Below are 25310 nucleotides of genomic sequence, written 5' to 3'. Positions count from 1 at the left end.
TACAGAATATAAAATGTCACCCCATTGACTGAATTTTTTAAGCGTCTTTTTTTTTTTTTTTTTTGTGAAATAAACCTTGTTTCTCATGTAACGTACAAAAAGGCATCTTTACAATTGAGAAAATTATCTACTAAAGGAGCTGTTAGATAAATATTGTTACATTTTATCTTTCTAGGAATTATGGTCTGCCAATAGCCTACTGGTTAAACAATAGATAGATTAGTAAAACAATTTAGTTGTTTTTAGGTATGATCTTTCTTATTTTACCGGTATAAAATGAAATATGTTTAATAATAAATATGGCACACACCAAAATTGCCTACTTGACTATTTTTTGTTGAATTATTGAAATGTAAAGTCTATACAAACTCTCTTGATTTATTTAATTGTTCCTACATGACCCTAAAGTTTTTTTGGGGGGGTTTTGTTTCTGTAGATGTGAACACACAATGAGACATACGGTAATAGAAGTGCTTTAATTGCAAGGATACTGGCAGCACTGAAAAAAAGCCATAATACGCTCCAGACGTATGTATCGGAAAATCAAAAAATTGGGAGAGAATTATATGTCGTACTTCAACAGGGATAGGCGCAATGGCGCAGGAGGAGAGAGCTTACATCCATGCAGAGTCATAGGAAAACATCATCTAGTTCAGAGGCCTCCAACCTTTTTCAAGCTGAGAGCTGCTTTTTGTTATTTCAAAAACAAAAACATGTTATTACTATGTTGTACCATGTTATTACCTGGTTATTATTTGTAAGTAAGGTTAGACTCAGTTGTGCACTAAAAGAATAATTTTACTAGAAAACTACAATTACCCAGCACTGCTAAACTATTTTCAGAACAGGTCCGCGGACACCTCAGCTGTGTTTATGGGGGACTCTGGTGCTCGCGTGCTCAAGGTTGGAGACCCCTAATTTAGTTGTTCTTGCTCACTCCTGAGTCGGACTAAGCTAACATCAATTGCAAGATATGATTATTTTTTTTTTTGTTTCTTTGTTTTTTTTTGGGGGGGGAGCACTACTGCAGGTGTACGAGCAAGAGCAAGTTGATGCACTTATTAAAGCTGTTCAGGACCATGTGACATTTGCATCCTCACTTTTTGGGTCTGGGACTGCACCTAAAGGTCCCATCAGTCCTTCAGTCCCTTTAAAGGTCCTTTTAAAGTAATTTTCGTGTCCCCCGCAGCGTTTTTCAGCTGAACTGGCCTGCAATCGTCGACATGGCACAGTACCGGCACGATCATATATACACATTCCTGGATGGAAGCCATCCAGATTATATTTTTTCCCTTCTACATGGTATAAGCCACCCAGTAAATCACGTTGACTACTGCAAAGGTAAAAGGAAATACGGCCCGTGCGTAGATGTCGATGGTGTCGGCGTCAATGGGCTTGCAAACGCATTTGGAGCAACACTTCTTCTTCTCCTCTTCACTCTCTCGCATTTGCCTGGACCTCTTGTGGGGTTCTGACTCTTCTGAAACGGCCTCCCCCGGGATCTCGTTGCTGGAGCGCTGAGCGCGGCCGTGGCGGTTGGAAATGACCACGCCTTGATTCATACCGGTGACGGACAGGGAGAACAGAACCATGGCCTGTTTGCCATTCTTCACAATGGACTGCAGGGACACAGAGACAAGTGTAAGGACGCTGAAGACAAAATGATCTGGAGTGGAGCCCACAAAGTTGTATGTGAGTCTAAATTTGAAGTTGTTCGTTATTGTAAGCAAAAGGCAAAATGAACAGGCTTTCCCTGGCCAAAAGAAGATTGTATTTGGAGGGTATAAGGAGCCCATAAAGTAGGTGCTTATCGTTTTTGTTGGAATCCATAGGGGTTGCCTTGACACAAAACCAAGGTAAAGACACTGGCGGAGACCTAAAGTAAAGTATACATTTTTAACGAAAATCGGTTCCGCCGTCACCTACAACTTCCAGAAATTCCACAACCTCAAATGTCAACGTATACGATTACCTTACGTTTTATGTTTTTTGATCATTCCAAATTGTGCACGCCGTTTAACATTTTTTGTATGGTAAAAATAAAATATACCGCTATGTATAATAGGTAACTCTAAAGTTACTGGAAGTGGGGAAAGAACTAGGAAAGATCCTAAAAGAAGAAATTGTGTTTACTTGGTAAATAAATAAACCTGTTTACACAAATGATCTCAGGTTTTATACTACATAACCTGTCTTACTGTGAGTACATAGGTGGCGCATTGTGTTTGTAAGGTTTATTATTGCTTATCAAGGGGATTTGTAATCATTAATAAAGGGAGCAATTGGCTGAGGTTGAAAGATATGCAAATATGATCAGTAAAATCAGTATAGACCTGTTTAGACAAGTGGGATGGCAAACAATATATTATAGTCAAACAAATAAATACAGACACAAACATAGGGTGAAAAATGCTTGTCAAATATTGGCTCTGAAATCAAAAACTGGCCTACCCTTTGACTATCTGGAAAAAAGCTTATTAAAGTAAGCAGGAAAATTATAGAAAAATAATCATCTCTGATTGATATAATTTTTTTTTTACATCATCTTAATATGCAATGAAAGTTCACAGCAGTGGTCAAGGTCATTTTAATTTGATGGTGTAAGTCTGTGTTTTGAAGGTGTACTCAAGACTCACAACATCACCCTTTAGCATTTAGTAACGGGGGCTTAAAGAAAACGGTCAACAGGTTCCTTACCTCCGAACTGAGCTTGCTGGCCTTCACCTTAGCTTTCTCCTTGAGTCTGTAATCGGCATTGTAATGAGCGAAGGCGTACTCGATCAATGCGGCAAAGACAAACACATAGCAGATCCAGAAGTAGACGTCCAGGGCCTTGATTGCTGAAGCTCGAGGCAAGGACGAGCGGGCGCTCACCATCAGGGTGGTCATGGTGAGGACGGTCGTGATGCCTGTTGCAAAAACACATTCTGACAACAAGGTCATGTAGAGGAGGCTCTTTAGGCCTGAGGTCTCCAGCGTGGTGCCCGCGGGCATCGGAGTGTCCCCTGAGGACAGCTCAAATGCCTGCGGACCTGTTCTGAAAATAGCTCAGCAGTGCTGGGTCATTCTGATTTTCTAGTAAAAAAAATACATGGTTTGACTGACTCTATTTAACCTTACTTCCAAAAATTTACTTGGCAATAGATTGTAACAACATGTTAGAATGTTATTTTAGAAATGCATATCAAACGGTGTGCTCTTAAGAAATTATAATTAGATATTTTTATATATATATATATATATATATATATATATATATATATATATATATATATATATATATATATATATATATATGGTTGTCAAAGCTTTCGGAAAACTTACTCTGAACGTGACTCTGAAAGTAAAGAACGCAAACCCTTTAATGGACAGTTAACGAAGCTGTTCTAGTCAGAAACACAGGACGAGGGTTTTAACGGATATGTTATGAATAACCGGCGAAAAATATTTTAAAACTGAAACTGTTTCGTAAAAAATATTTTTTGGGTTCAGTTTTATTTTTGTGCTTTACTTTGTAATCAATACTCAAATAAACTACTACCCAACTCAGGTTTGCTCCCGCTGTTTTTCCAATTACATACACTTGTCTGTGTTGGAAGGCGGCCTTGAGCAGAGGGCTGCGGCACCCTATCGAGCGGTGCGCCCTGTGTATGTGTTAAATACAGAAATAGAACCAGCTACAGTGACTGTGCCTTTTAACATGGTGCACCCCTATGGTCGTGAAAATATGGTAAAATTAGTCTCCGTAGTTTGTATTCTTTCTTATGTTTCTTAGCATTCGTTTTTGATCCAGGGACCAGATAATACACAGTATCCTTTTATATATTACATGCTAATTGAAAACTTTACTTTCGCAGATTATTGTTTTTCTCACATTAGTCTTATGTGGTGTATTTTATTTTATTCATCTAAGAAAACTTAAGTAAGGTATTTACGTTTGTTATTGTAAATAAGTTGTTCCATAAAGAATTGTTTTTGTGTATCGTTAATAATACAGTATGTACTTGGAACACCCAGCAAATTATTGAATCCATTTTTTTTTCCTTGACTTGTCCTACCCTAATACCAACCTAAGGAAACTCGAGCCGGGACTGCTGATTGGCTGATCCAAAAGGACACCCAGGACATGGCAACCAGCAATATGGAAGGCATGTAGGACTGAATGATGTACACTCCTCGGTTGCGCCTCAGTTGGAAGCGAAGGCTGAGTCTCGGAAACCTTCCCGCTGAGAAGAAAAAGACAACCAGTGGTTAATTGCTTTTTTGAAGAGTCTAATTATCAATTCTGAAATCGTCTTGCGAGTTGAAAGTCAGCTGTTCTTCCGACATGCTGATGTCGGAGAATTTCGAGTTGAGTCAAATCTTTTAATCGTGAGCTGCTGGAGAAAGCAACATCCGTGCTAAACACCTACAAATGCTATCATCTCCTGATCCTGCCGTGTGGCTCAGCACAAGCAAGCCCAAAATCATTCCTTCGGCGCATAGACAATAACAGCAAAAAGGACTCACTCAAAAAGAATACCAAGCGTCAAAAGGCAAAAGTCATCGCACAACAAAATGCAAAAAAACACTTGAAACTGAGCTTTTACTAAGACGAAGACTCACCGGATTTGAAATTCAACATCTCAGTGACAAAGCGATAGTCTGTGATGGTGAACTGCGAAAGTTCCAATTTGTCTAGGCCGTGAATATGCCGCTGACTATCCGACCAGTGGTACACGATATCCTCTGAAGAGTAACCATCTAAAAAGGGATAAAAGATAAGTATATTTTGGGAAAAATATTGAGGAGGAAAATTATTATGTGATAATGTGGATCTTACAGCTTTCCAGGTCAAGCATGCACTCCTGTTCATCCATGGGATACTTGGTCAGGTCCATGTCGCATGCCACTGTTGAGGTAATCCTGAAGGCACGTGAGTAAAATCCATCTATTACTCGACCACGTTTTAGTGTTCTTAGCAGAAAAGTTACTGTGCAATTATATTAAGCTATTATTCATCTTGATTAGCATGATTAATGATTAATCGGGCATGTTTATGGACTGTACTCCCAAATCCATTCAATTGTGGACTCCCAAATCCATTCAATTGTGGACTGAGCAATTCGGAAAAACGCTGTACTATGTGTAATGTAAGATCAAACATTCGGTTGTGTCCGGCAACTCTGTTTGACCCTCACACCCCCCCAACACCCCCCCACCCCGAGGACAACAAAGTCAGTTAGTTCTTTGTTCCTTTGTGTCTTTGTTTCCTTATCCTCATTGTAAATGTGGAACTGGAGTCGTCCAATTTCGTTGTCACAGCATATCCCATGTTGTAACAATGACAATAAAGGCATATTCTATTCTATTCTATTCTATTCTATGATTTAATTTGGAAAAGCATTATTCCATTTCCTGTTCTAAATATTTACGGACATTGTGTATTATTTCACACTAGTGGTAAAAAAAATAACGTTATTTAAAAAAAAAAAAATATTGCTTGAATAATAAGCAAAAATACATAAATTAACACATAAACATGAATTTTTTTCAAATACTTCCATTTATTTTACATAATATGAGCCTCACATAGAGAGTGGTGTAGAGGTAAGATCGGGCCTAAAAAAATCCAGCCCGACTTGAGCCCGCAGCTATTAAAGTTGAACCAGCCTGAGACAGACCAGTAAACCAGATGCAAGGGGCCGAGCCTGCAGAAAACCCCTTATTTTTGAGGACATGGGAGTAGGTGGGGGAATTCTTGCAGACTACCCCCTAACTGGCAGAACCTTTATGACCTGAGAACTGTGCCGCGGACTCGCTAACCAGTCAGCTGCCGTGCTGCCCCAGTCTCCAATATTTTTGCTTATTTATTCTAACATTCTTTCTTATCTTTTGTCTTAGTTACAATGTATTCGTTCTGTGGTTTTTAAAGGCAAGACCACAACAAAGATGGCCTCATATTCCATTTTTTCCTGATAAATATATGTAAGATCCTACATATTTAAACTTACTCAAGTGTGAAAATTGTATTTAAATTTCTGAACTGTTCCTGATGCCCAGTGGGCTACAGTTTTAACATGGAGTAATCGCATGCATCTTTTATAACAGTGGTGATTCTTTTGCAGCCCTGCTGCAGAATCCGCTGATGTTTCCAGATGAAAAAGTGTTAACTTCAGACGTTAATATAGAAACTGTTCATTCGCCCTTTGCCGCATAAAAAATGGGGCCTCTCTCACTTTCTCAAGTGCAAACATTTGAAAGCAGCAACAAAAAAATTGCTCTCTAATCTTGAGGCATTCTATTCATACCGACTGCTGTATAGGATGACGCCATTGGGCTGCAGGCGAATCAGTTTGTTTTCCACTGTGACGTCGTGGAACCAAGCCGATTTGGCGTTGACGATGAAGGTGTCGGGCAGCCAGAGCTTGTCAACGAAGCGGCTGTCCAGTCCTAGCGTCTTGTTGGTGTGGTTGTAGGACAGCCGATCATCGTGCCAGCTCTGCCGAAGGAACACTGTCATGGTGTACTCCTGCCAACAACCACACACAAACACGAAAACTCAGTCGTATACATGCAAAAGCAGTGCAAAAAAATAAACAGGCATGTACACATATATATATATATATATATATATACTGTATATATATATATATATATATATATATATATATATATATATATATATATATATATATATATATATATATATATATATATATATATATATATATATATATATATATATATATATATATATATATATATATATATATATATATATATGCACACACACACACTTTATTGTGTGACATTTGACATTATATTAAAGGGCAATTGCAAATGAAAGTACCATATTTTCAGGACTACAGTATAAAACACGCCGAAAAACGTACGCCTTATAATCCGGTGCGCCTGTTGTACAGAAAAAAATGGAAATGTCTCTTGGTGTATTATCATGTTTGTGCAATTATTAAGTAGTCAATATTGATCACTTACCACAATTGCATGACAAATAAATGAACTTTTCATCTTTTGGGGGGTTTGGGTTGACGTTTGGACTGTACTTGAAACAGACCTTTTCCTACTTGTAGTGTTTTCATGCTGCAAAAAACTGTGATGACGAGCATAAAGTCACTTCCCAAACCTCCATTCCCGCCTGCCCCTCTTTCGTCTTACCAAATGTGTTTTGCGGGTTCAACGGCCTTGCTAAAAGTAGGGTAAGGGCAGATAGACATGGTGGTAACAAATGATAAGGGCTCTTTGAACTCAGTTGGGCATTGTCAACACATACTTAGTAGCGAAAATATTATACGTTCAACTTTAAAGGATACATCAAACGATGTACCCCACTGTTTTCGAATATGATTCTTAAGTCTGATAAATAGCACTGAAAGCAAAATAAGGTCTTGTAGTACGTGCATCCATGCATTCTGCACATGTAAAAAGTGAAAAGTCAAAAAGTAAAAACGCAATCTGGAAAATGTGTCTCTCAAGCCCTAATACAAATCCGAATTTTATAAAAAGCACGTGAGTGATCTTCGCTGAGAATGAGTATCTGCATCAAGAAAAATGTCAACTTTACCATGTTGGCTTCTGAGATGTGATCGATACTGGCCACCTCAATCGCCATGGCCACGTTTACTGGTGGACCTGCAGGGCAAATTGTGAGAAAAAAGCAAAGTGGCACATGCACACGCATACACACTACAATAGTACATCAAATTTCCCTCCCACATTTTCAATACGCCCACGGTGGCCAGAGATTAGGTATTATCCAGTTGAACCATGCAAAGTGGTACATCACACCACGAGCTGATATAAACACCACCAAGGTTTCATGGGCTCACAATGTATAAGCTTCTGCAGGCATTCATGCACACCCACACACATATAGTACTGTGAATTGCAAAACATACTAGCACGTCAATAAAAACACGTGGCTGTGTTCTCACTCTGCAGTTTGCCGTATGATAATCATGAAGCATACACGCAAGGCTCTAGGGCACAAACTAGCGTGGGAGCTCTGCGATGCATAACATATAAAGGCCATGTAGGTTGAACATTATGTAATTGTATATGGTCGTTCCAACATGAAAAAGTCAAACTCCATTAGCTAAATATTCTGTGCATGATTTATGGTAATTTATAATCTCTTTACTAGAAGTTGCTGTTTAAAATTGGCGGTAAAACATGACATGCCCCTTTAAAGATTTAAAACAGTTGTCTCAAAGCCCTTGCCCGCAGACCAGTTGCTGCTCTTGAGATGATAATTTAAGGCCCCTGTCTTAATATGAAAGTACAATGTAAATTGATCCATTTATTACTGATTGATTAATGATTTTTGTAATTTCAGATCTTATATTGTGAAGGAGACCAAGAGGAAGGCCGCGATTGACGTGGATGGATGGTGTTATGAGTGCACTGCAGGAAAGAGGTCTAAATATAATGAAAGCTAGAGCTCTTGTTGGTGATAGAAAGGAGTGGAGAGGTGTTGTGAAAGGATAGTGGGATTGTGGGCGCGTTCTTGAGGATGGGCTGGGCACCTGTATGATGCAGCAGGGTTAAACCAGTGAAAGCTTTTGGGCCCTGCTGTTGAACAAAAGAGTGTGTTGTGTCACCCTGACCTGAGTGACATGGCCGTTTTCTGGTGTCCTATTTCATCTAGAGGGACGAAAGCATGACCAACTTGGGTGCCGAGGTGCCTAACTTGTTTGAGTGTTTAGGCAATTGGGTTGGCCATGGTCCAAAATTATTTGTGTGTTTTTTTGCTGTTTATTTCCCCTTTATTTACCTTGTTATTGTATGTGTGTGTCTTGCTGTCAGTCACCCCTCTTGAGGGATATGACCAAGTTAGATAGATAGATAGATATTGTGAAGAAAATTTAAAAATATATATATTTGGAACCAGTCGAATGTTTTTATCGGAGCTTTTCTTTTGGAAAACATGATTTGGCCCAACCTCGCCCTTTCTCTATCTCCAGCAGCCAACTAGTAGATTGAGTTTCAACCCCTGATTTAATTCTACAATTTTGTATTTACATTATAAGTTTTGATTCATAAAGTGCAAAGAAAATTGAGTAGTCTATCGTCAATTTAGAGCAGTAAAATATTTTAGTTTTCATGATAAAGAGCGAAAATACATACTGCATCATTCCCTTGCTATCAAAGAACTGAATCACATTTAGTAGAGGTTTTCTGCCACTAAATTGACATGTAGTTATATAGATTTCCTTACCCCACTGAGAATATATCTGCTGTATACATATCCTACCAGCATTGCCATTTTACAGCACCCTCTGGTTTTATCTGATTGAATATCTGTCATGCAAGGAATAATTGAAATAGCAGGAGAGAAGGTGCCCTGGAATTATGAAGAATTCATGTTTTCCATGAAATATGCTGAAACATATTCACATCCCTGCTAGATTTTTTACAGTAATAGAATATTAAAATTTGTTTAGGAAGAGGCTTTAACCAGGTGGAAAGTCACCTTTGGGTAATTATCTCATGACGCCACTGTTGTTTGCAAAGATGAAATCGATTTATGGATGAAGGTGAACCCTTTTTACACACTGTTCGATAAAAAGATAAACAGACCTCATCCTAAAATGTCATTCAATACATGTACAGACGCTGCCCTACTTACGAACGAGACAATAGTTTGTAAGTTGAATTTTTATGTACCGTTAAGTTGATTCAGTGCTATATTTTGTATGTTTAAGGTTTATATAAGTATTTTTTAAGGCTTATATAAGTAACCTGTATTGTTTTGTACTAAAAAAATTAAAAAGGCATTGAAAAAATATGCTCTATAAAGATAAATAATGTTTAACTTACTTTTGGAAGATGCGCTTCAAGAGGTCCTCCTCTGTGGCAAAAAGTGTTCTGACCATTTTATTAACCGCATCAACCTTTCTTATTCTACTTTCGTTTCAAAAGAAACAACGCGCCTCTTCTTTACACATTACACCAACCGTGTTGAATGGATGCACGAGATATTAAACAATAAAAATGTCAAAGTTCTTAGCGCGCTGGAAATAGTATAGACATAGACGATATAGAATGTTTACACACAAACAAGGAAAAGGAAGCTGGGTGAGAAAGAAGCACTACAGTATTGTCCTGTACTCGGAAAAAGGTGCACACAATACAAAATTTAACTTACAGCAATGTCTGGATATTTTTCGACATCCCGGAGAAAAATGATCGTATCTACCGTTTTGCGTAAGTTGAATGGTGGTAAATAGGGGAGCGTCTGTATGAGATTCAAAAATGCATACATTTCTCATGCCTGCAGTGATAGGCATTTCTGAAAAGTTACACTATAACTTACATTTGTTGTGTTATTGCTCGTAATATTCCATATTATGGTGATTTGTGTTTTGTGCAGATAGATGCTCCAACATGAAAGCATAAGGCCAACATTTCATTTCTGTCCATGTTAAGTAAGTTAAAAATGGCTGCAGCAACTGAAGGGAAGTGTTTTGGATTCCATGGGAAAGGCAACTAATTGAGCAATAATTGGGATATTATCATTTGAAATTTAGAAAAAAAACGGGAATACATTCTAACGATCTCTGATCTGAACTCCAAAATCCATTCATTCAATAAATTTAAGAAGTTAAATCTTGCTATTGATTTGGGTCACGGCTTGTAATGAAATTGGGATTCTGGGTGCTAAAGTTAGACCAGTTGAGAACCACTAAGATGGGAAGACAAAAAGGAATGGCACTACTTAACTGAAATCTTTTTGATATTATATTGTAATGCTCCATTCATCAGACTGCATTGAGAACAGAATGCCGTGTGATGATGGTCTTTTGTGCATGACAGGTACCACATTTCCACCTTTGCTCAACTGAGTTAAGCTGTGAGATTGAGAAATCTATCCGCGTGGTCATTGGATAGGTCACATTGTGCAGCCATTCTTAGCAAAGTGCATGTTTCCATCCTCATTATCACTTTTTGCATGTCCACTACATTTTGTAGGTGTTATGAATACATCTATTGAAAGAGCATTTTGGCCTATCTTAAGTTGAATTATGCTAAGGATGGCTGTAAATGTTAGTGGATGAAATGGAATCCAATGCCACCAGCAGTAGATCTCATACTCACCTCCTATCCCAGGGCGAAAGTTTCTGGCATAGCCTTTCATGAGCTCATCCAGATTTGGTAACCAGGAGATTTCAATGTCTGTACCTACATAGTCCCCAATGTCACTCAGCATGGCCCTGGAGGAGATAATAAGAAAATTAAACAGAGCAGTTTTCTTTAATAAATTAGCAGCTACCTGTGGAAAAGAAGTTAAACATACACAAGTCAAAGTTGCTTATAACACAGATTATAGACACTAGAATATTAGGCCCCTGTACAAATCTACAGGAATTGCAGGCAGACATGACCGTAGAACTTAACAAAATAAAATAATGCTTTAATAAAAACAAACTTTTATATGTATAAAATGTAAAGGTTATTGTGTTTGGGAAAGTCCAACAACGAAATACAAATAACAATAGGTAATGTTCAAATAGAAAAAGTTAAAGCGTTAATGTTTCTCTGAATAAGTATTAGCCATGATACTCGCTGGAGACCCCATTTTATTAGCATACAATCCAAAATAGCAAAGGACATTGAATTTGGAAGAAGATGCAGAAATATATTTGACCCCAAAAACTTCATATAATGTACAGTTAATTAATGTTGCCTCATTTAAGTTCTTGTATAGAGATTTGGGGAAAGACATATGAGAGTAATATAGAATTGCTTTTTCGATTAAAGAAGAAAGAAATTAGCATTGTGCAAATCGATGGGCATAAAGAACATTCAAACTGTTTATAAAACATGTTCTATTTTGAATATACAGTATAGTGAATCCCAAATCCCTATTAGTATGCAAAACAAGTAAGCACCAACGCCCAACAACACATTCAACGCTTGTTCCCAGCAGAGCAGACAGTCATTGTCTCTGGGGAATCCATAACTTCAAGGTCCATTCTTCTCGCACAACATTAGTCAAAGGGCCACACAAAAAGCTATTTATTTATTGAATAATGAAGAATATTACCTTAGAAATTACTCTACGTATTTTACTTATTTTGGACAAATGCATGAATATTAACACTGTATATTAAGACTTAGTTTGTTATTATATTTCATCCAAGTCATTGGCAATACTATTGGAAGTTTGAAATTTTAGTTCTTGTTTTTAGTTTTTCTTTTGTGGGGTAAGGTTCTGGTTTCAGGTTTTCATGTTTTCATGTTGAATACCGTCTTCCCTTGTAAGGGAAGAAAATGCAACAAGTTAAGAACTTAAAAGCTTCGACTTCAGCCTTCTCCCTTGGGCACATATTAAAGTACTGTATTACTGTATGATGCTGTTGTTTCTGTGCAAATAGTTTATTGTTCCATTTTGTTAATTAATGATCAAATCTAAAAAAAGAAAAAGGTGGGGGCAGTTGTTCCCAAACTCTGCACCATGAGGTATGTGATATTACTGCAGTGTTGATCTAAAACCACTAGAGGTCAGTTTTGCGTTGTACATTTCTCATCCTGTAAAGAGGGACCTTGCAAACAGCCCACTTTGCATCTTGTTGCTCTTGACAGAATGTCAAGTCCCCCTCCACCAAGTCACTAGGGAGTCATATTCAACAATGGCTTTCCACTCAACCTCTCACGACAGACTGACTTTGGTGCAGGACGACTTGCAGAAAAGAAATGAAAGCAAACATCAGACAGGCAGTCCTATTTTTTCATCAGAAACATCGAAGCGTGATGCCATGGTCAAGGGAAAACATGGTAGTGACTTTTGCAAAACGATCAGAGCATTGGATGAAAGTCACCTCCCTTCCATTGCACCTGCAGCGTGACTTTCTACTCCTCGAGCCAGGGGGTAAAAGACCAAATCATTCACATGAAAAGCAAAGAAATTGTGTTCCTGCCATCATGGCTTCAGTGAGCAAATTCAGTATTTTTAGCTTGGCAATAACTGCCATGTCTGGAAAAAAAACGGTATCATAGTGCAAATTAATGACGGTAATTGCTTTATATTTGCTGGATTGATTTTCGAAATGGTCACTTGTAAAGTCATTTTTGCCTCGGTGGGATATTTTGTTAACAAAACAAGGTCAAACGGGCTTGAGTCCGCCAAGATGAGCTTGCAGTAATCAGAAAGTGTCACACACACTGAACCAGACTCTCGGTATAGTGCTCCTGTACTGTAAGTCACTTACAATTAGCCCAGTTGCCAAGGTGAAGATTTTTTGAAATGAAAGAAAAAAAACGTATCATCTTATGTCAAATATATGATATTTTACAGAGCGCCAAGTATTTGAAAAATGCATGTTTACATGATAGTTTATATATTTTTGCGTATCATCAATCCATTATACACACCACTTATCGCAAAGGGGGATAGAGCCCATCCCAGCCGTCTTCGGGCAGTGGGCAGGGGACACTCTGAACCGGTTGCCAGCCACTCGCAGGGTACACAGAGACAGATGACTTATTCGCTCATTCACACCAAGGGAAAATTTGGTTCGGCCAATCAACAGGACAAGCATGACTCTGGAATGTGGGAGTGCCCGGAGAAAACCCACGCAACCACGGGGAGAACATGCAAACTCCACACAGTAAGGCTCGTAGCTGGGTTTGATCCCACGACATCAGAACTGTGCCTCGGACGCGATAACTACCCAGCCGCTGTATTTCTGCATGTCATTTAAATGAAAATTGTTTTTGTTTTTTTCAAATGAAGTTTTGTTTTTGTTTTGTTTTCACCACCGGGGGTTGCTAAATAATACACCCTCTGTCTTTAAAACTGGGGTCTCAAACGTGCAACCCCAGGGCCAGTTGCAGCCCACGGGGCGATATTTTGAGGTCCCCGCCTTAATGATAGTTTAATGTTAGGAATTGGATATGGATTCTCTCCCCAGAAGGGTGGATCGTGTTGAACTAAAGCCTAAAGGTACATTGTCTAATATTTGACCATTAAATGGCACTGTATTGTCAAATGCGAGCAAAAACTTGTCTTAAATGAGCACAGCGTAGCAGCAAAATACCAAACAAACATAGGGGGGAGTCCTACAACTGCCACTACTATCTATCGATTCCGCTATGTAAAATAAATACAACTTCATGGACCTATGAATATTTATAAAAATTAACATTGGTGTGATAGTTGTTTTTTTGCCTTTTTTACTGAATGAAGGTATTTTGTACCACTAGGAGGCTCTAAATATTACACATTGTCCCTTTAATACATAATGGATGTAGCTTGCTCTTGAATTTCAGGGAGTTTCTGCTTTGAAGCCATGTGCGTTAGACATGTTTTATCTGCAAAATGAAAACGGTTATAAAACACAACGAGATTGTATTTATTTTATGTTATGTCATCAGATGTCACCCGAGTAGTATTTTACATAAAAATTTGTTGTACAAAGCCACGTTCAGAACAGTTCATGGTCAGAAAATTAAAGGTTAAAGACACGTATTAGAATCTGAATCATAATATATCAGTTTCTCTACTCTAATATTTAAGTTTTTTTTTCCTTATTTGCTATATTTTATAATTTATTACAGATTGATTAATCTATTTTTCTTAATATTTTTAGAGCTGTTTTCGTGCTGAAATGAGCCCCAAAATTACTTTTGGGAGTGTGTACTCTTGTTACGCTACCTTTTTGAAGTCTGGTACAGTACAGACTCGAGGCATTCGGCGTTCCCTTCACAGAATAAATGAGGAAAGGGACAGGAAGCTTACATGCCTGGCATTCTCACCACACATTACTTTGTGAGCAAAAATCACTCTCTGGCTAGGTATGTTTTTTGTTTTTTTCACCACTACTAAATTTTCCGAAAGCATGGACAAGTTGTTTTTGTAGCAACTGTTCAAATTATCATCATTAATTTCTTCCCAAATTCATATATGCTGTACATTTCTCGATACAAAAAAAATTATCCAAGCTTGGAATGGAAATTATTCTAAATATAGCCCTACAAAAATATATATTGAATGGAAAACATTTTTAAATACTTACTAATTCATTAAATAAATATAGAGGTCTCGCTTTCTGTACTCACGGTCAAAAATTGGCTATTTAAAAATGTGCTTTTAAATTATAATTCAGATGGATAAGGGGTCTCAAATTAAATTTACTCAAGGTCAGGAGCTGCTGTTATAGGGCCTGGGTGACTCTGTGTTTTTACAAGATAACCCGTGATTCCAATTTTTTTTTTTTTACTGTTCTCAAATATCATTTTGAAATGTGTAACACAAACTATTATCCAAAACAAAATAAGAAACATTCATATGAAAATATCATCAGTTATCATCAAAACAGCCCAGAGAATCGTCGGCTGCTCTCTGCCCAGTCTGGAGGACATTGCCTGCTCTCGCTACCTCAGCAGAGCAGAAAACATCATCAAGGACTTTTCTCACCCCGGCCACCACCTCTTCGACCTGCTGCCTTCCGGGCAAGCGCTATAGGTCACACAAAGCAAAAACAAACAGACTCAGAGACAGTTTCTTCCCCACAGCCATTAGCACCCTAAACAGACACCGCACAAAAAAACTGAAAACTGTTGCAAAAAACTACCTCACATGAATGTAAAATGGTACTCACGTACATGCTGTCTGCACTATGTTTGTTCACTGCTCAAAACAGACACCGCACAAAAAAACTGAAAACTTGTGCCAATACTACCTCATACGAATATAATGTTAGTCATGTCTATGTTCTTGCACATGTCGACTGCACTACGTTTACTGCTCACCTTGCACAATGTCTGACCATTTCCTTTTTCTGCACTATGATGTCTATGTTTGCACCAATGCATATGCTGACTATTTTTTGCACTATGATGACTTTGCACCAAATGCAATATTGCACAACCCTTACGATACCAACGGTATCACGTCAACACTGTATGTAACATCCCACATGCCGACATTTCTTGTGTAAATACCATGTAAATTATAACTATAGCCTTATCCCCCTTGTTTTATAACCTTATCTTCTCTGTTCCTTTATCTTCTTGGCTCATACCTCACTGTGAATGTGTAAAACTGGAGTGTCATGCCCAATTTCGTTGTCACAATATGTTAACCCATTTTGTAACAATGACAATAAAGGTACAGTATATTCTATTCTATTCTATCAATCAGAAATGAATTAATTGATAATTTACATGGGCTGTACTCAAAAGGACAGTGTGTATTGTTTTACCACTAAATGTCATCGTATTCTGTAGTGCAACCAAAAAAGAGTGCTAAAAAGCACAAGGAAGAATACAAACTGCGAAGACTACAGGGGGACTGCACCATTTTTCTTTTTTGGGCCAGCTATCCATGAAATGTTTGGGTTTTTGGGTACCCGTAGCAGAAAAATGGCAGACAATTGTGTCAACTCGCTCTCGGTGAGCCTAATGTTATTTGAAATAAATGCTAATTTCTCACCCTATAAGTATCTTGTATATCTTGTATATATATATATATATATATATATATATATATATATATATATATATATATATATATATATATATATATATATATATATATATAGAGAGAGAGAGAGTTGAAATTTGATTGTTTTTAATGTTTTTTTGAATTCTCATAAAATCTGTGTTTTTGTTGTATTACTGTTAATATTCCGGTACCTCATTCAATTGTTATGTCATGGGCGTCTGCGACTGTCTTTTTCGTTTGGCACTTTATGGGCTTCAGCGCTTGCCGTAGCTTCAGCTAATTTGCATCGCGCTGAAGATTATTGCAATCGTGAACAGATGCCCTGACTTTTGTATTGTTTTGTTTACTGAATGCAGGCAATAAACTGAGTGACTGTGAAACCTTGTGTCGCGCATGATTGAGGGTCGTTACATATATATATATATATATATATATATATATATATATATATATATATATATATATATATATATATATATATATATATATATATATATATATATATATATATATATATATATATATATATATATTATTTATTTATTTATTTTTACCACCAGGAGGCGCTTAGGCTCTTGGTAATACACACTGTCGCTTCAAACTTACACAATAAAGGGGGGTCGCGATTCTGAGATCAATAATTCATCAACCGGTCACTTCAAAAAAACACCCTCACTAATCACCCTACCAATTAACCTATCCACAAAAAACATTGTTCAAAAAGGTTTTTACATTTTGTGAAAAAAAAAAACAGTAAAGAACTGAGATTTCTCTCGGTTGTCCAAAAAGTGTTGATGTACCGGAAAAGCACCAACTTGACCTACCCAAAGGATTACACCTCTGATCAATTTGGATAATAGACTACTGTTATAATTGCATTATTTAATATGTTGTAAGCATGATGTTTATGGATGTAGAGTGAAAAAAAAACGTTAGAAACTTTTTCAGATGAATTGTAATTTTATTGAACCTTTGTGCTTCCTGAAATATTTTATATTAAATATTAACTCTTAAAAATAAACGTAAAGATACTGCAAAAGCACCCTTTTTTCCCAAGTGTACTTGCAATACAAAGTGTTTGAGTACGCTATTGTTAGAGTTATAAAAATTATATATCCGTTGAAAGTTTAGACACACATTTTAATTAAACAGCATGACGTAATGCGCTTACACTTTTGCTTTGGCACTGCAGATTCTCTTCAAAGCCACGGGTTAAGGCATTTGATTGCTCTCCAGGGGAGGCACATTAAACGTTTGCCCCCCTCAATCCATGACGAAAAGGTGGGAGCGTCAATTTCCTCTCTTCCGCTCTTCCTCTCTCTGAAAGCATGCATCCTCAGCCGCATGCATGTCAGCCAACATTTTGGATGAATTGGATGTGCGGCAAAAGCAGTGAGGGCTTTAATTACATTGGCACTTCTAGTAACAACAAAACAGGCCCACGATTTTCACTCAGAACCTGTATTTAAATTGAATTGGCTTTAAGTTTAACCATCTGCGAATGAGCAAACGATTTACTGTACATAAAAAGATAACCATCAATAATCTGCTTGTGTCAATTATCGGCTTCTGTATAATACTTTCAATCTGCATATTAAACAAATGCTCTAAGAATATTGATGCTGGCATTACCTTTTAGCACTGCATGAAATACATCAGGATGTAGGTTCTGTACTCAAATGTATAATTTACTGGCATTTGATTAGTTCTTGGCAGACTTCTTAAGATTTCAGAGTTTTATATGTATGGCTTGACTGTAGGCCTGTATAGAATGAAACAACAGGCACTTGCTAATGGCACTAATGAATGTTTTTGAATGATCCCTGTAAAATATAACACTGATGCAGCACTATTTTTTTTAGTATGTAGTGTTTTTATACAGGTTAGATTTTTCTAATTCGGATGAGAAGCAGGGCTCAATGTCACACTCAAATGGTAGTTCTAATTGTCTCTGGACAGCAAAGTCTGTTGATATTTTTAGTACTTTACTAATGTGTATAAAAGCAATTCCTGTGAAGTGTATTTGAGCTTACGTCCTATCACTGGATGACCATTAGGGTCTCCAAGGCCTTCTTCACTGGCCTATGAAATATCTGAATCATGTGTTATTTATTATATGTTGTCCATGAATAGTCTGCATGAGTTTCCGTGAGTTCAATAAACTAGTAGAAATGAATTCAATTGTTGTTAGGTTTTTTTTTTTGTTTGTTTGTTTTTTTACAAATGAACAGTTGATAAACACTACAGAAGATTAGATCATAGTGAATCATAATTAAATTGTGAGCCTCTAAAACGATCCCAAGCCTTCCAATTAAGGCACACTTTACGTCATTAATTTACCAGCCCATGAGGATGCTTTCTCTACCATGCAGCCTCCTGGCTTAAATGAGTCCGATACCCCGATTGTAGTGCCCTTAACTCTAATCCCTAACTAAGAATAGTCGTCATGTTGTTAGAGTGAATACATTTAATAGTATAGTCAAAATTATCGATGTAATCAGATGTAAATTGATTCTAAGAGAGGCTATTGAATCCCTATACACAGAAGCTAAAATTTACAGTAGACTGTAGTTTTGATTGGTAGATGCAAAGTAACATGGATGCCAATGGGGGTCAATTTATAAGCCCATCCATTCATTTTCTGGAGCACTTATACCCAGTAGAGTCGCAGGGTTGCTGGAGCCCATCTCAGCCATCTCCGGGCAGTGGGCAGGGGACACCTTGAACAAGTTCTCAGCCAGTTGCAGGTCACACAGAGACACTCAACTCACTTGCTCATTCACACCTAGGACTATTCGGACTAGCCAATTAACCGGACATGCATGTTTTTGGAATGTGTGAGGCGCGGGGAGAACATCCAAACTCTATACGGGGAGGTCACGGCAGCTGGAATTGAACCCTATACCCCTGCACCGTGTCGCTGCATGCTAACCAAATATGCTAACATTGAAGTCTCCACTGTCATGTAGCCTAATTGTACTGCATGAACACTGAACAGTAGCAAATTTCGACTCGCCTTTGGTTAATCTGATTTGAGCCGTACATATGTTCAGCAGGAACGAAGAATCTGTCAGCCACTGATGAATCGTAGGGAATGACAAATGGTTTGAAGCGTTTAGTTGGGTAACGGCTACATATGATGCCTTAATTTTCAACATACGAGGAAAAGGCAGAGAGTCAGGATCTCTAGCACCACCTAATGTCCATTTGTAAAGGAGACATAAATGTCGGATTCATTTACTGTTCGGTGTTTTTTGCTACTGTATTTGTTTTTTGTTTTTGCTTTTTAATTGATTAATTATCCAGACAATACTTTGTACAATTTGAAATTTATACACTGCGTGGATTATTAAAAAATAAAACATTTTAGCATTAAATGTAAACAATAAATTCGGAATGTGTTAATTCCTGATATTTAAAGGGACAGTGTGTATCATCTAGTGTTTCCTAGAGGTAAAAAAAAGACGTGGAAAAAAACAACTTCGGATACCTGAATACTAAAAAACGACTGGCCCAAAAAAATTGAAGACAAATGTTGCTTTATGGTAATATTGAGTGTCTGTCTTTTGTATTTCTACACCTGCTTTTTAGCACTAGTTTTTAAAATGCAGCATTCAATACAACAACAGCAACGGTCAAAAAAATACGAACTGTCCCATTAACCTTAAACAAAACAGTTCATCATCCTACATTGACATCTACTGAATCTAAATTACAAGACAGCCTTTGACTGTGCACATCTGGTGGTTATCTCTGAGGTCACAGCCTGACATCCACTAGCATCACTGTTATATTTATTTTTAATCTGATGCCGGGCTATCTTGTATTTTTGCATTTGTTGCACTCATGGGTTTATGGTGTCAATAATGTCATTTTTACCTGGGTCACAATTAAAGAAAGAAATAATAAAACACTCTCACCCGCATATGTCTTTTACTCAAAATCATGCACTGTACTGATTTAATGTGGATGATGTATTCTGAAGAATCTCCCTAGAATCTGCTCTCGACCACACTCCCCAATACAAGAAAAATAATATACTATCAAATGCAAACTTCTCTTATCTCATCTCATTAGCCGTACCGCTTATCCTCAGTAGGGTCGCGGGGGGGCTGGAGCCCATCCCAGCAATCATCGGGCAGTGGGCAGGGGACACCCTGAACTGGTTGCCAGCCAATCGCAGGGCACACAGGGACAGACAACTCATTCGCTCATTCACACCTAGGGACAATTTGGACCGGCCAATTCACCTGAAATGCATGTCTTTGGAATGTGGGAGGAAACCGGAGTGCCCGGAGGAAACCCACGCAAGCACGGGGAGAACATACAAACTCCGCACAGAAAGTCTGGAGCTGGATTTGAACCCACGACAGGTTCCCATGACATGAACTGTGCCGCACAAGCGCTTACTACTGCGCCGCCGTGCTGCCCCCAAATGCAAACTTGAGAAGTTGAATTTAAAGGTGAGTGACTGTGAAGCAGCAAAAAAAAAAAAAAACAACAACAACTGGGTCAGCAAAAGGTTGCAAAGTCCAAACGTTTGCCAGATGAAACTTTTTGTAAAATTAAGAAGTGAGAAAGGAGTTTTTATTTTCACAGATGGTAGGCGCTTGTAGTGATGTGGGTAGGCTGCAACTTTAAGCACGATCCGAGAGAGGTGACATACAGCGAGTTTGAGGAGCACAGCCTAAGCATTGCATTTTACTGAGAAGAAAATAATTTGGTGACTGCATAGAAGTAAAAAACAAGAAAATGTGAACAGTGGAAATCCATAGAGCCAAACCACCAGGGAATTATGTTCCATCACCTCTGACGACCAGAGGGCCCCAACTGGCGTCTGAACTGAATAAAGTATATATCTATCTATCTATCTATCTATCTATCTTATAAATAACTGTCTGGACAAGCATGCTTGGTGAGAACCTTGTCATTTTTCATTTGTATTTCCATTTGTTTTAATGTTATTTTCATAACCACCATCATGTCAGGTTAGTTCATTTGTTCTGGTTTCTTTTGATCGCTTGTGTTATTTCATTTTCGTTTTAAGTGCACTTTGACAGGTATGGTTTTCTTGTTTGGACATTTCTTAAGTTACTTTGGGGACACTTTTTGTTGTTACATTGATCCTGGTTTTGTTATTAAATATGACCTTCTTTTTTTAGCACCCCTGCCTCCAATTCCTGCTTCCCCCACATACGTCCACTCATCTGCCATCAAATCCTAACGAGAGCTACCTCACCAGAGCATCATGTGATAAACCGCGGGAATACTTTTCATCCTATGACATTCATTTTACCCGTGTAATAAAAAGGTTTATTCAAATTAGATGTTCACTTAAGGGCTTTGTTAATATTTTTTAATCAAGATGGTCTTGTTACCTTAACTATGTTAGCAAAATGAATTTTGCTGGTATCCCAGAATGATTAACTTACCTGATTGGGCTAAAACTTTAAAAACATATTAAAATATAGAAATAAAGAAAAATTACAGCATATTAATCAAAACGAATAAGAAAAACCTTATACTGTCAATTTTGTTGACACAATAATTGGGGATAAAAAAAAAAAAAAAAAAAAAAAACATAAAACTCTCCTGGGGTTAAATTTTCGAAGGACGGTATGCCTCAACAAAGCGGTGTGTTTCAACAAAAATGTGTGCCTTAGTTTTTGTTTTATTTTTAAAAACTTGAGAAACACTGATCTAGTCTCATCTCATCTCATTAGCTGCACCGCTTATCCTCAGTATGGTCGCGGGGGTGCTGGAGCCCATCCCAGCAATCATCGGGCAGTGGGCAGGGGACACCCTGAACTGGAAGTCTGGAGCTGGATTTAAACCCACGCAGGAGGTTCCCAAGACATGAACTGTGCCGCACATGCGCTAACCACTGCGCCGCCGTGCTGCACTGATCTAGTGTCACAACGAATTCAATTTTGTAAGACCACACAATTGCTCTGAAATTGTTGCAAAAAAGCTACACCAGAGGTTCCAAAAAGAGGGTACATTATACCCCGGGGGTACATGGAGACATTTCGGTGGGTAGGTTAGAGAAAGAAAGCTACACTGTAAAAACAGTTGTGCTAAAAATTAAAAATAAAATTAGTCAGAAGAGGACTCATGCACTACTTGAGTAAGTTTGCCCATGGTTAAAAAACACACCTCAGAATGAATGAATAAAGGTTAACAACCAATTTCCTAAACCGTGCAACTAGGTCATGTGCAGTTTGCAGAGCCAGGGTTACTTCAGCATACTCTATTCTTACATAGAATACACACGATTGTTCAATCAAACCAAAGTTGTAAAAGCTGAACTCTGCTATTTACACATTAGAGTATTGTTGTCCTCCATTACATAGTGTTTGACCCCTATTGATTAGGACATTGTGAGCCACCACTTGTGGGTGCACCTGTCCACCTCATTTGGCATTCATCTCCATAACAAAGAAGTCACCTAATCCGATGCATATGTATTGTGCAAATTGGGTTGTTGCTTCCATGAGAACAGTAGAAACGTAGACTGTAGGTTCTGTGGTGTAATTGACTTACATTAAGTGAGCAAATACATATAAATGTGAATTTCCCTTCGGGGATGAACAAAGTATCTATCTATCTATCTATCTATCTATCTATCTAAATTACCTAGAGAAGCTAACTTTATACTGATTTCAACCATGTATATATTTACAACACTTCTAAATTGTTTTATTATTATCATTATTATTATTATTATTATTATTATCTCATCTCATCTCATTAGCCGTACCGCTTATCCTCATTGGGGTCGCGGGGTATTATTATTATTATTATTATTATTAGTATTTTGTAGAATTTCACCGTTTCCAAAACAAAAAGTTTATCTAGGTGTTGTATTTAAAATGACAATAGAAGACCACACTACACCCAATTCTCCATGGACCGTTACACCAATGCAGAGGGGTTTGTGTCTAGTGTCAGTTTTACAAATAAATTAACCTACATCCTATTCATAATTTGAATGGCAGAGCGAAAAAACCAATATATAAGCCGTACCATAGATAAAACACGTTTTACTTATTTACTCTATGGCCATACTTGCTCAAGTCGTGAATGAGTCCTCTTGTGACTGTCTTACCTTCTCTTATAAATGAAGTCTATGCAACAGAAAAAGAAATACTGGATGGCTTGACTTGCTGTTAGCTCGTTAATACTATCACTAATTCTAGAACCTTTGGTCTCACTATCGCCCTCTACCAGGAGGCATGATAATTGCATTGCTCACTCTGTATCTGCAGATGCTCAGCACAACACTACCTTACATACTAATTCTATTAATAATATTCATAATATAAGATAAAAACTCAGTGATTTTGAAAAAGAAAATTAAATATTGTCCTGTTGAATAAAAAAATACTTTAACACTTAATAAGTATAATCATGTAATATATGTTTCATTTTATATTTTCATGATATCAGGTTTGAGGAGCTATAATGTTGTGTAACTACAAAGCCTACATTTTACATTTCTGGCCAAAATGTAAGTGTAAATTTCGTTGTCAAAACAAAATTAAAGACCACAGGCTTTAACCAGTAAACAAAACCATCCCATGAAAAGCCTACCCCAACATCTGAATTTAATTTAGGTAAATTTATACCGCTTTATTTCGGTGCTCGCATTGACATAAATGTAAATGCAAATGTGGGTGGGCAATTTTTGTTCATTAAATTTGTGAATTAAAATGCTTCAAAGTTGCCGCTCATTTACAATTTTTATGAAGTTATGCAATGCTAATTTTAATGCTGACAACATTCTTTTCATAAAACATTTTTCTTTTTTCTTGAAGAGTAACAAAACAGTAGTGTGTCTGCTTGTGTGTATTTATAGACTAGTCGCCAATATGATCGCTTTTTGCCAAAAACAATGCTGCTATTTTTGTTGGAGCTCCCATTTGCTTTCAAATAAAAATATTTAACACATTGTGTAGACCTTCAAAAGGTAAATTCCTGCCTAACAAAATCCGACCTCAGACATAAAAAATGCATCAATTTTTAGAAATTTTAATACGCTTAGAACAAAAAGAGGACACACCTAAACTAACTAATAATATCAGCCTTTTGTGATTCACGATTTTTGATGCATTCAGCAGTAAATATCAGCAAACACCTTTAAATGGGAATGAATTTAAAACTCACCGAGTGAAAAGATTCCTCCCCTCCAGAAGCACCGCCAGAATACTGAGCAGAAAATTTGAAAGATCCATCCTCACACACATTTACAGTATTACAGGAGTAGAAAAATATAAAGTTTCTCCTCAATGGAAAATCAACCCCAAGGCCTTTTTGAAAATGTCATTAAAAAGAGCCCTCCTTGCTATCCAGTCATGCAAGGGACAACAAAGTAAAAGTGCTTGTCTGATGCAGATGGAAATTAATGCAACGGTCATGATTTGGATGATAATGATGTTGATGATGGCAATGGTGATGGTGGTGGTGCAGGTGATGGTGTAATGCCGATGGCACCATATCATCCGAGGGCGTACAAGGGGAAGACGCACTGGAGGAAAAGCGCACAAGAGCCGCAGCAAACTGCGATGAGCTGATCTGACAGCGGCGCAGTGCAGTTTCCTCCTGTTCTGTTCTCCAGCAGAGAGAGAGAGGAGAGAGAGAGAGAGAGAGAGAGAGAGAGAGAGAGAGAGAGAGAGAGAGAGAAAGAGAGAGAGAGAGACAAACAGACAAAGAGAGGGAGAAAGAGAGAGTCTCACTAATCTGTTCTTCTCCCTGCCGGGTTTGGCTTCGATACACCACACTCAATCTGGCCTCATAGACTTAAATATGGAACTTTAGGTTATCATAATATGGCATTATGTAATATTGCGCTGCAACTAAACAA

General features: G+C 37.7%; 1 protein-coding gene across 1 annotated transcript; it reads right to left on the bottom strand.

The window, feature by feature from the left end:
* Positions 1 to 461: 461 nt before the first annotated feature.
* gabrd (gamma-aminobutyric acid type A receptor subunit delta) lies at positions 462 to 25051 on the bottom strand. Its single transcript, XM_088331682.1, has 9 exons — positions 24614 to 25051; positions 11098 to 11213; positions 7565 to 7632; positions 6291 to 6511; positions 4823 to 4905; positions 4606 to 4743; positions 4071 to 4226; positions 2698 to 2909; positions 462 to 1619 (listed from the first exon to the last, which is right to left on the bottom strand). Exons 1-9 carry the CDS (start codon positions 24691 to 24693, stop codon positions 1296 to 1298), a joined length of 1398 nt encoding a protein of 465 aa, XP_088187808.1. The 5' UTR covers positions 24694 to 25051; the 3' UTR covers positions 462 to 1295.
* Between the last annotated feature and the right edge of the window lie 259 nt (positions 25052 to 25310).

The sequence above is a fragment of the Urocampus carinirostris genome, chromosome 3 (genome assembly GCF_059441175.1).
Source record: "Urocampus carinirostris isolate Australia breed hairy pipefish chromosome 3, RoL_Ucar_1.0, whole genome shotgun sequence".
NCBI lineage: Eukaryota > Metazoa > Chordata > Actinopteri > Syngnathiformes > Syngnathidae > Urocampus > Urocampus carinirostris.
Note: the sequence above shows the minus strand (reverse complement) of the source record. Positions and strands in the feature narration are given on the sequence as shown.